Below are 12,321 nucleotides of genomic sequence, written 5' to 3'. Positions count from 1 at the left end.
CCTCTCTGGGCTCCAAGCCCTGGACACGGCACCTGGCAAACAGTACGTGCTCAAGTGTCTGAATGAACAAACGGATAGACGTCACCACCTTGGGGTCTGGGTGGAAAAGCACCACAGAAACCTAGGCCCCAGCTCGGTCGCAGCAACTGAAATCTGGCTCAAATGCTGCAGGCTGAGCCGGTGGAGAGAAATCCTATGGCTCAGTTGGCCCCCTGCTTCAAGAGCTACCTTCACCCCGGGAGACAAGCCAGCCCGGCGCCAGCAGGCCAGCTCTGAGCGCACCGCGCAGCACCGCTCGCCTTTGCTCAGCCCTGACCTGAGCTCTTGAAAGCGAGTCCAGATGCTGGACTGTGGTTACAACAGGGGAAGCTGGGCCAAGGTTATGCGGGACCCCTGTTCTATTTTTACAACTTCTTGTGAAGCTTAGTGCAACACACAGCTAAGATCTTATACAGCGAGGATCACTGGGAGGCTCAGGGAGGCAGGTGTCAGTTCACAGAACAAGGGCCTTTGTGACAAAGCTGTCTGAAAAATGGAAAGGGGATGGTTTAAAGGCAGCCCCCGCTCCCTGGGGTCAGAACCTCGCCCACAGCCGCAGCCCCGAGGCTGGGCAGCATCCAATGGTAAGGGCCCGGACTGCTTGGGATCAAATCCCAGCCTGAACACTCACTAGCTGTGGGATCCTGGACAAGCCCCCTCACCTGTTTACCAACCTGCACTACTGCATCCAAGGAAACGCAGCTACGATCACCTTAGACTTTACTGGCAACTGTTGAGCTATCGCTTCTTTTTAAGGGAGTACAACCTGCAAAGAATGGTCAGCATCCCAAGGCGGTGCCAACCTGCAGGTGACGGTTGGCCGGTGCCCTGTCTTCCACAGCCCTGGGGACACGGAGGACCCTGGTCCCTGAGGCCACCCACAGGCTCTGCCCTGGGCACACCCAGCACCCCTTCCAGACTCCGCTGCCTGGAGAAGCTGCGAGGCTTTGTTAATGGAGGCCTACCAAGCATCCTGACGTGGGCAGCCACTAAGGTCCAGTAATAAACATGGTTCTTAGAAGTTTCTAGAAGAGGAAGTGTATAAGATGGACTGAGGGGTCGGCCCCGGCTTAGCCGGGCTCCACAGCACAGCCTGACAAAGCCAAAATCTGCAGCATTCCCCGCTGTGCAACGGAACCGAGGGCAGAAATGTTTGGATTCTCGGCTTCTCAATGGCGCCAAGTTTGTAAGGACTAGATGTTAAAGTGAAGTGTCCATTTATGGATTGGCTGCAAATATCAAAAATAAGCAGCTGAGATGAATATAAAGGCTGGAGTGCTTTTTTCCCCTGAACAAAAACCACTGCAATATTCTCCAAGCTTAGAGGGAAAAACACATTTCACTCCTCTGAGACATGGCAGGAAAATGTAAGTCTGAAGTGTGTTTCTCCCAGCTGGCTTGTACATGGAATGAATCCAGATGGCACAAATAAACGGTTCTGGGCTCAAGTGGCTCTTGCATTGGAGCCCAAGGCTGGCTCTGTCTCTGCGAGGACTCCTCCTCCCGCCACCACCGCTGGGGTGGGAATGGCCAGTCAGTCAGCAGGCTAAGAAAGGACCACCTCGAAAAGCCGACAAGATTTAAAAAGCCCAGTAGGGTCTGCACAGTGCTTGAAATGAGTTTTTATTTTTCAGCACTATCTAGATGACCACCAGAGGTTTCCAGTAGGACTGTGACAATCCACCCTGCAGCTTGACTTCATGAAGGAGGGTGAAATCAAATCCATCATCTTAACGCCAGGCCTCAGCCCGCGTGAGCGGGCCTCGGGGAGGAGAGCTGGGTACCAATGCGGAGCCGATGACGTGGAGAATGTGACACAGATGTGGAGAAGGGTAGCAGTGATGGAGACACAGCAAATCAGGGCTGACAGATTGCCCGCAGCAGCCCACCAAGTCCCCACAGCTCTAAGCCAAGTCATTTAGAAAGGATTCAGGCCACTGCATTGTTCTCGGGGAGGCGCAATGAGCAGCGTGCGCCTTCCAGCTCACTGGGGCGGTCTGATCGTGCAGCAATTTCATAAATGACCGCTTCTGCTAGACAGCTCCTGCCACCTCACTCTGTCTCAGAACCCACCTAAAGTTCACACTGGTCCTCCCAGTGACTAAAAGAGGCTTTGGGCTCAACTTTAATTGTAGTTTGTCCTGTTCTATGAAATGATAATTCAAACAAAATAAGAAAACAACATTGCAGAATCTTAGAAGGGGTCGAGGGCTCTGTCTCAATGCCTCTCATCACACAAAACCCATGAAGCTACAAGCAAGCAGCCAGGTGAGGTGGCACAGGTCTGACGGCCCCTGTGTGGCAGGTAAGGAAACCGCAGCTCCAAATCAGCAGGGGCTGGGGCCAAGCCCACGAGGCAGGCACCCTGTCGGCAAGAGCAAGGGCCCGGGGCGGGAGTCCTGCACGCCTCTGCTTAGTCCATGCCGAGGCTGAAACTCAAACATCACTGGATTTATGATCTTGCAAGACTGAACAACATAAACAAGTTACTTATTTTTTAAAAAAGTTTCCCCCAAAGAGGTTTTCCAATCCACTTTTTAAAATTAATTTATTCAATTGCTCTCCTTTAGGAAGATTCACATTAGAAAGACAGGTGAATCATCAGCTGCCTTAGACACATCATTAATGGGAAACAGCTGTTTGCAGCGTACAGGAACTATTAGGCCCTGGAACTCCTTCCTAGGATTTCCCACCCCAGCCCTCCCTGCCCTGTCCATGGACGACAGCTGGGCCAGAGCAGGACTCTGGCTGTGCGCTCTGCTCACTGGGGAGGAAGAAGCCAGGAGCCAGGCCTCTGGAAAGTGCCTTGTCTGGCCCAAAGGACCCTCCCCTCACCTCCTGCAGAGAAATGCCGCAATCCTGTCACACTTCTCTTCAGCTGATCTCAAAGCAAGAGGCCAGCTTTACTCTCAAGACATCAGTGCCCCTGCATCTACCCCCACACCCTCCCGCCCCCTACAGGTACAGAGAGGGCTCTTACACAGATCGAGTCGGGAGGCAGAGCCTGAGGTTTAATCCCACAACCCCCCACCCAGTGAACCTGAAAATCCCAAGATGAGCCAGAAGAGACAGCGAGGGACCCCTCTTGCTCTCACACACGCGCGCGCGCACACGTGCCATGCTTCCAGAGGTGTCGGGGGGGGTCTGCACAGCTCGCTTGGGAGGAGGGGAGCTGCCGCAACACCACAGACCTGCTGGGGTAAAGGGGGTGCTCACAGGACCTGCTGGCGTCAAAGTGAGATGACACAGAGTGTCTGGAATGGAGACGTGCACACCATAAACGCGGACCGCTACGCAGGGAAGGTTAAAATGGCACCCGCAGTCCTGCCAGTCTGCTCATAGCCCACGGTCGCCTTCACACGTCACACAGCTCGGCTCAACAGCCAGCTGTCAGCGAGAAGCCCAGACACGTTGCCGTGGACGGGCTCTGCCCACACAGACAAATGTCTCACCTTACCCAGGTAAGTCCAGGAAGCAATAAAGCAAAAACTATCAAAGAGAAAAGAGAATCGGTCACTGCCCTCAGCACCAGCTGCACGACAGAAGGAGCCCCTGGCACCATCTTCAAGAAAAAAACGAAAAGCTGGTTTAAACATTCTCATTTCAAAATGCTGATGTCTCCTTTCCTAAGGCGCAGCTACCCCGCAGGAAAGCTGGTAACGCTGAGGGCTGTGCCTGGGAACCGACGTGCCGCTGTGGGGCGGGGACAGTGGGAGGCGTCACTCTGAGGCCACCAGCTGCTCAATGGCGCAGCGGACTTTCTTTGCAGTTTCTTCAAATTCTTTCTGCTTTTTATTGGTTTCCTTTGCCTGGAAGTAAAGAACAGACACGTGAAGCAGAAGCTCCAGGGTAGGAGAGAGACGCCCGGCTCTCTGGGGTAAACATCCTCGTTCGCCTCGCCTGCCTCTCACCTGCACTGACTCATGGTAATTACAGCAACAGAACACATTTATGGACCACTGTGCGCGTGCCAAGCGCCACTCCACCCGTGCTCGCTCACCTACTGCTCTGGGCCCCGGTGAGGCAGGCGCTACCACTACCCCCACTGCACAGATGAGGAAGCCGAGGCCCGGCGCAGCGTCCAGCCCAGGGCTACCCAGCTGGCCTGCGGCAGAGCCTGCTCTCACCCACCGCCCTGCGCTGCTTCCGAAGCTCCCACAGAGAAGTCCAGAGCCTTCCTCTTGCCCATTTAAGGAGACCCTGTCAAGCATCAGCTTTCTCCAGAAAAAGCTGCTCTCTGGATTCCAACCTTTCATCCTGCTAAGTGTCTCTCCAGAAGAACAAGCGACAATCCCGCCAGCAGATCCAGAAACCCCTTTCCCTAATTTTTATTCTCCTTGATTTGTGTGCCATGTTAAAAAACAAGCAACAGACTCTTACTGGATTAAATTTGTTTTCTAATAAGAAAAACAACAGAAGTCAAATTTTTTTGAAAAGACGGCGGCAGCGACACAGCAGGAGGAACACGGAGCAGGTGGTGCGATCCCAGGGCAGACCTGGGGCCTGGCTCTAGCTCGGATGCACACCTGCCCGGCATCAGGGCCCCGGCGACTGCCTGACCACTGGTCCTGTCCCGCTGACCAGCAGCATCTCACACTTAAATGCGGGGTCTCAGAAACTCACAGCATCATTACAAACAACTCTTGCTCCTCGCCTTCAGTACTTGTAAACCACAACACGTAATTATCTCACTTGACTCTTTTTAAAGACCATCTGATAAGCATTTGCCTTAAAACTATGGACTGCAATTCCATAACTGACTTAGTAAATGGCTTAAAGTATCAGCTCCCACCCTTACTCCCTGCCACAGAATGGACGGGGTCTGTGTGTCAGTCTACCTCCAGCAGTGATGTACCCCCGGGTGCCTGTCCAGGTGTTCCAGCGGGAAGCATTCAGGCCACTCGGCTCTGACCCCAAATCTTACCATCCACATCCATTCACCTGGGAAAACGTGTAGGGACACCAGGGGACCTGAATTTTTATATTCGTGATCAATTATTTGCAACAAACAAATTGGGTGGCACTCTAAAGCAGCCCTGCCCATCAGGACTTTTTGCACTGATGAGAACATTCGATGATCTGCTCTGTCCAGTACAGCAGTCACTAGCCACACACAGCTACTGAGCAGGTAAAATGCTGCTAGTGCAACTGAAGGACTGAATCCTAAGTTTTATTTGACTTGCATTATAGCAGCCACACGTGGCTAATGGCCACAGGACAGCACAGCTCTGGAACATCGCAACAATACAGCTGAGTGTCACGGTCTTACAAAAAACCTTTCTACTGCAGAAGTCTTATAAACCAATTAAGGAAGGTATGAATAGCTTCAACTTTCTATTCTTACAGTATATAAATTTTAAAATTATTTGGAAGGAATCACACCAGTTAATGGTGGTTACCCTCTGCATAGGGGTGGAGCTTTGATTCTTCCTTACAGAAACCTACATGGTTTGTTTTGTAATTAAACAAAGTAATAAAACAGACATATAATTTTAAAGTACTCTATGTTCTAACTTGGGGAGAACAAAAAAGACAGTTGCAAAATAAAAGCAAAACATTTCCTTCCAATGTCCCCACTTTTCTCGCCAGGGTGTTCGCACCTGGCTCCAGTCTGGTTCTGGCCCCACTGTCGGACACCCAGATGACCGAGACCCTTCTGCTCCAGGCAGTCTTCTTAAGTCACCTCTCCTGACAGGCCACCCAACCTCCACTACACAGCACAGGGTCCCCAAGACTCAGGTTTTTGGAACTAGACTGTCACAGGTGCAGTGTCTTCCCATTTGCTCCAACTACCGAAGCCTCTCTGTGCTTTTCGGCACTCTGCCACCTGCCAGCAGCCTCACTTTGCGACCCCTACTCTTCCCCCGTCTGCACGGGCACAGCTTTCTCACAACCGCACCCTAAGTACACACGCTGGTCTTTCTCCTGGGACAGGGCTGGCAAATGACAGCCCGGGGACACAGCCAGCCCACGGCCTGCTCTTAGCCCAATGGCTAAGAATGGTTTTTACATTTTTAAGCATTTATGGGGGAAAAAAAAACCCCAAAACAAAGAGTAATACCTAACGGAAGCTAAGCGGTCTATGAAGGCTAAACCCTTACCACCTGTTGTACATCACAGAAAACGTGCCAACTCCTGACCCCCAGGGCCCTCCCTAGCCCCCTCCCAACTCCAGCACCGCAGTTCCCAAGGCCTCCGTCAAACACACAGCTTTTACTGACCACGGATTTCTTCCCATTTCTTGAAAAAATTTTCAATTTTGTGCTTGGCATTTAAAAGGTACTAATTAGACAGAATTACTATATAGTCCTCTCTAAAAAGGAACATAATCTCCAAGTTGAAAAAGAAGCTTGGAAACCATGGGGTCTATCTTCCATTTTGCAGCAAGGAAAGTATGACCAAGATTGGCCTAAACTCACAAAGCGTGGGTGTGGCAGAGACAACCCGTACATCTGGACTCCCCGCCCAGGGCTTTGCTACAAGAAATTAAACACCTGAATATTTATTCTCTGTAGAGCTGCCAGATTTAGCATAGAAAGAGAGAGGATGCTCAATTAAATCTGAACATCATACAAACCAGTAATTTTTTAGTGAATACCTATACAAAATGTAAGATATAATTATGCCAAAAAGTTATTCCTTGTCCGTCTGAAATTCAGACTTAACTGGGAGTCCTGGTTTTCTTTGGTGACCCTAATTCTCTGCGGCCTGGGCTGCTTGCAAGCTGCCTCTTTGTGGACTCCTGGCCTAACTCTCCCAATAACCCAGGGCACCTGTCCAACAGGTCAAAGTCCACCTGCAAAAATCCTTTCACGGTCCAGTAGGACTGGTGCCTCTTTCTCCAACTACCCGTAATGCCCCTTCCCTGATACACTCTGTACTTCGTGTCCCCAAACCCTGTTGCCACTGCTGCTAACACATGAACACCCCAGATAAACCGGCTCCCATCTCAGCTTTCACTGAAGGTGGGAGTGCCAGCCTAGCTGTCATGTGCCTCACCACCAGAGGTAACCTCAAACTGAGGACACCACTATGTTTTGTCTGACTGCACAACTCCAAGACCACATCCCAGCAAAGATGCTTTTCTGTCCTTTCATGTCCTCACATACACATCTGAGGGACTTGAAAACTGCTCAGAGGAGAACACAGCCCATCCAGTGTTTACGAGGGGCTGGGGAGTTTGGTACGAAAGATGCCGAGCAGGATCTGCTCCTAGCTCTTCTGCCCAGTAATACATACAATTTTGTTCTTGGCTCTTTCTTTGTCCAGTTTCAAAAATTCACTGAGCGTTAACTCTTCACACTGCTTCTTGAGAGAAAGGAAAGCACAACCAGATGAGTGCTTTTTATGCTCCTCTCTAGAAAAAGCAACACACAAGCATGTCAACAGAGAAAAGTCAGGTAAAGGGAGAAAAGCCACAGTTACCAGCAGTCCCTCTCCTCCCCGCCTCCCATCTCACAGACACACTTGGCTCTGCTTCAAAAGCAAAGTGTGACGTAAGTCTGAAGCAGGTGGAACCAGGGCCAGGTCCCCAGCCGCCTTCCCACACAGCTCATTTTAGCACCTTCCCTCTCTGTGGACAGCTCCCTCTAGCCCTCGCCTGGGGTCCTTTAACAATTAGTGGGGGAAGTGTTACACGGTGTAAATCCAAAGGCATCACATGCCAAAGCCCTTAAACTCCTCCAGGAACTGTGAGCAGTTGTCTCCTTCTCCTGGAATTGTTACGTAATCTCTTGGTTTGGAAAAAGGGCATCATCCTCTGCATTGGGAATTATCCCTGCAGAGTGGATAGCACTATAACCAGAACATTCTGGAAGAAACACACAGCCACACAAAGTCCAAGAGGACAGCTAACAGTAACTATAATCTGCAAATATTATAGCATTTGGAAATTCACTCCCAAGAATACAGCCAGCATTTCCCCAGCGATTCTTGGTGCGATCACCAGGCCATCCCAGTCAATACTGGGTCATGAGAGCAAACATGTTAGGGGAAAAAAAAATATTAAAGTTGTGGAAGCAATCGATTCTGAAAGTGGAAAAAAAGGTGAGAGAAAAATGTGGCATTATGTTACAGGAACACAGCTATTATGCTCTGTCTGAATGTATACAGAGAATTTTTTTAAAATCTAGCTGCCTTAAAGAACAAAATCCAAAACAACACTGACCATATCACTCTAAAGGGTGGTTTTTGTGGTGTCTGAATGATAGCTCAATAAAGCTTTAGATTTTTAAAAACTCTAAAAGAAGAAAAGCCCCTGGACACCTCCAGGTCACGGCAGACTGTTCTCCAGCATTCTGTCAAACCTGAAAGGCATATCAAATACCTACAAGAAGGAAAGCCATTTTTCAACATCCACCCTGAACCACATTTGCCAAATCAAGTTTGATGAGACTGAAAGCATCACCAAGGTGCCAGCACTGAGACTCATCCATTACAACGGCTGTTTAGGGCACAAAATGAGGTCGGAAAGCTGCAGCTCCTTCACTAATTCTTCCAAATTCAGATATTTTGTGGCGAACCCAACTCAAAACAAAAGGTCCCATTGGAACTGGGGTACCCAGAAGCCAGCAAAGCTGGCCTGGGGGACTTACATCGGGTCGTCGTCTGGCTCCCAACCTTCCAGCTCCTTGAAGCAGAAGAAACACTGAGCCAAGTCGGGCTCGTTCTCAGTGGGACAGTGGATGAAGCCGGCCGCGGCCATCTGCAAGGGAGAGCAGGTCTCAGGCTTCGGCGCGGAGTGTCCCCCACCCCCGGGTCCAGGAGCCCACAGAGGGGCCGCAGCCCGCGGGAGGGATCACCCGGGATCCCCGGAGCCCACAGAGGGGCCGCAGCCCGCGGGAGGGGTCGCCTCAGGGCCGAGGGCGGGGCGGGCACGGGGGCTCCGGGAGGCCGTGCAGTCTCACCCGCTCCGGGATGCAGGCGCAGCCTTCCAAGAAGGGCCAGTTCTTAAATGTGGAGAGGCGGTGGTCCTTGAGGTAGAACTGCCAGGTCGGGGGCAATGACGGGGAACCCATCCTGCTGCCGCCACCGAGCGGTGCCGCGATTCAAATCCGGCGGTGGGCGGCCGCCGCGGGGCTTGTCGGGAACGCGCCGCCTGCGGCCTTCCGGGAAATGTGAGGCTGGACGGCGCGGGGTGTGCTGGGAGTTGTAGTCTTCTCGCCGCGCGGCTCCGCTGCTGCTCACCAGGCACCGGGCAAACCCAGCCGCCGCTCGCTCGTGTCGCTACTGCTGGTAGAGAGTAGTGGTGAAGAGGAGCCGAGAACGGCTCAGGTCCCAGTCGTGGTTTCAAGGAGTGGTCCCTGCCGGAGCACTTAGGGATTAAGCCCTTTCGGCCTGCAAACTCTATTGTTTTTGTGGACGCCGCACTGCTGGGACCCTCTGGTGCCAGCTTCCCCTGCCCGTTTGCCGGCGGGTTAGATGTGTGCCGAGGCATGTCCACCTAGAGGCCACGCATCCTCCAGGGGAAAGATGTCACAGAGATGACGGTCACAGCCAAACCTCCGCCCTCTCTCGAGTGAGCTCTTCCTTCGTCTCTTTTATAAAGTCTTTCCACGGAAGCTTCTTGAACATCCAGAAACTGACCTTTGGAGCTTTGTTCTTCCCTTTCCACTAGCTTCGTCCCGAGTTAGAGATCCCTTCTAAGTCCCCGCTCCAAGCAGAGGTGGGGGTGGGGTCCCATAGAGGTGCAGCAAGCGTGGAAACAGTGCCCACTGCCGGCCCCCCAGGAGGCCTGGGTGTCTTCTCAGGGAGGCGGGGTTGGAATGTGACTCCAGGAAGCGAACAGCTCAGGACAGTCCGCCTGGATGATAGAAAAGAGAGCCCGGAGGAGTAGGCACCTCCTGTCGGCTCAGCCAGGTCGGGCCCAGGCCAGTGTGACTGGGGATTAGCCTGGTGCAGATGCCCAAGCCTTCCAGCCCTCTGAACCTGGTCTTTCAGGGGTTTTATGCAGAGTTCATAGTCTGGTTGATTAAATCACTGACCTTTGCTGGTTGATTGAATCACCAGTCACTTTCCCCTCCCTGGAGGTCGGGAGGGTGGGTCTGAAAGCGCCAAGCTTCTAATCTAGGCTTGGCCTTTCTGCCTTCCAGCCCACCTAGGGACCTGCCAAGAACCGCTCATTAGAACAATAGACTTTCCTATCACTCCGGAGATTCCAAATTTTTTTTTTAGGAGCTTTGTGCCAGGAGTCGGGGACAAAGACCAAATATATATTTATCACAAAGGCAAATTTGCATTTTATGTAAACTCTCTGGATTTTCAAATAGTTGGCAACAAATCCTGATGGATACTGTGATGATCAAACAAAATAGTTCTGAGATCATAAAATATCAATGCTAGATAAGACCTTACCAGCCATCTAGTCTGACCAAACCTTTGGTGAACACATTTCTCCTTTACCATTAAGAGTGGCCAAAAAAAAAAAAAAAGAAAAGAAAAAAGAGTGATGCATTGATACCGTAAAAGCAAAAATGGTACAATGAGAAGTAAGTCTTCCTCTCACCCAAGACCTCTAGCAGAAGGAAACTTTTCAGCAGTTTCTATATGTGCTTCCAGACGTATGTGTGTGTGTGACGCCACTTGGCATCCTGTCTTTTCGGGTAACAGCACATCTCTGTTTTATCAGCACCCAGAGATCTCACCACTTTTTATAGTATCTGCATGGTGTTTACTGGATGGTCTACCCTGATTCTAATTAACCAGGTTCACACTGCGTGTCTCCAATTTCTTTTGCTATGAATTGCGCTGCAGCAAACAGGCACACACACGTGTGCAACTCTGCCTATAGTAGAAACGTCTACAAGCAGGATTGCTGGGAAAGGGTGTGTGAACCTTTTCAAAATTTTTGAATACAGCCAGCCTGCCATTAGAGCATGACTTAGTTTGCTCCACCCTCTCGTCTGGGTGGACGGTGACACTGCCTCTTTTATCCTGGGAAATTTTAATCAGAGTTCTACCAATATTGATGGCGTTTGTTAAAAAATACATCTTCTGGAGCAAACACCATCAAGCCACTGTACTTCTGCGATTCACTTTCTATCCGGCGCAAGCCAGTTCCAACTTTTTTTCATTTCAATTTTTACTTTGCTGAAAACTTCAGGTGCTTAGGCTTTTTCCATAAAGTTTTAAAAAAATTATTACCTGTATTTTATCATATACAAGAGTAACATATATAACATGAATAAGATAACATATTATAAGTTGCGATACCTGGTAACATTGCATATGCAGGGAAATCTCAACATTTTGGGCCTTGGTTACCTCCTGTTTCTATGGTAACTGAAAGAAATATAATTAAGTGGAAGTATTTGGAATGTCTGCATTTTTTTCTAGATCATTCCATTACATATTATATATAATTTTACATGGTAAAATATACATCACATAAAATTTACCGTTTTAAACATTTTTTAATTGAAGTATAACTGACCCACAGCTGATGTTCGTTCCAGCTGCACAACACAGTGACTTGTTATTTCTGTTTGTTGCAAAATGATCACCACTTTAGCTACTTTTAAGTGTGCAGTTCAGTGACATTAAGCACACTCACATTGTTGTGCGACCATCACCACCATCCACCTCCAGAACGTTTTCATCTTCCCCAGCTAAAACTATACCCACTCAACACCCACTCCCCATTTTCCATAAGATTCTGCAACAAAAAGTGAATTCAGAGATCAGTTTCTGACTCTATCAAATTTTACCAATAACAGTTTCTGCCATTTTGAGCCTTCTACTTAATTTTCACCAAGCCCTATCCTCTGGGGTTAAACTTTTAACATCTAAATTGGTGGCTAAAGAAACCTCGAGGCTCGTGTCAGTTTTAGTAAAGACATTTACCACATGCAATTTTAACCTTTGTCAAATTGCTTTTCTTTTGCTCATTTCTATCAGTAACTGTCATTGTGAACTGGGTAAGAAGCTGGTAGCTTGGATTTATTTCTTCTCTTAATTCACAAGAATGTTGTGTGCAATTTTGTGAAACAGAGTGGCAAGAGAATAACACACAGAGGTTAACAAAGAGAGATCCACACAGGGGTGGCAGACAGGGTGAGGCTGTGTTGGTTCTATCAGTTGCTATGTTCTTAGGGTCAAAGGTCCCCCTGGTTAATGTGAGGTCAAGACCACTTTCTCTGATGCCCTGAGAGTGCTCCCTTCCCCACGACTTGCTTAAACATCAAACGTCTGACCATCTGAGATGCAGAATGGCACGTGCTTGGTTTAGGTTGTACCTTGCATTATTTAAAAGGGAGGCTGATCCTCTCAAGTTTACTAGGCACT

At 49.7% G+C, this 12,321-nt stretch overlaps 1 protein-coding gene across 1 annotated transcript; it reads right to left on the bottom strand.

Moving 5' to 3' along the window:
• Window positions 1-2,570: 2,570 nt before the first annotated feature.
• Window positions 2,571-9,699, bottom strand: BIRC5 (baculoviral IAP repeat containing 5). Its single transcript, XM_072939707.1, has 4 exons — window positions 8,946-9,699; window positions 8,634-8,743; window positions 7,279-7,396; window positions 2,571-3,848 (listed from the first exon to the last, which is right to left on the bottom strand). Exons 1-4 carry the CDS (start codon window positions 9,054-9,056, stop codon window positions 3,759-3,761), a joined length of 429 nt encoding a protein of 142 aa, XP_072795808.1. The 5' UTR covers window positions 9,057-9,699; the 3' UTR covers window positions 2,571-3,758.
• Between the last annotated feature and the right edge of the window lie 2,622 nt (window positions 9,700-12,321).

This window comes from Vicugna pacos, chromosome 16 (genome assembly GCF_048564905.1).
Source record: "Vicugna pacos chromosome 16, VicPac4, whole genome shotgun sequence".
Lineage (NCBI taxonomy): Eukaryota > Metazoa > Chordata > Mammalia > Artiodactyla > Camelidae > Vicugna > Vicugna pacos.
This window is presented reverse-complemented; position numbering and strand designations above follow the sequence as displayed.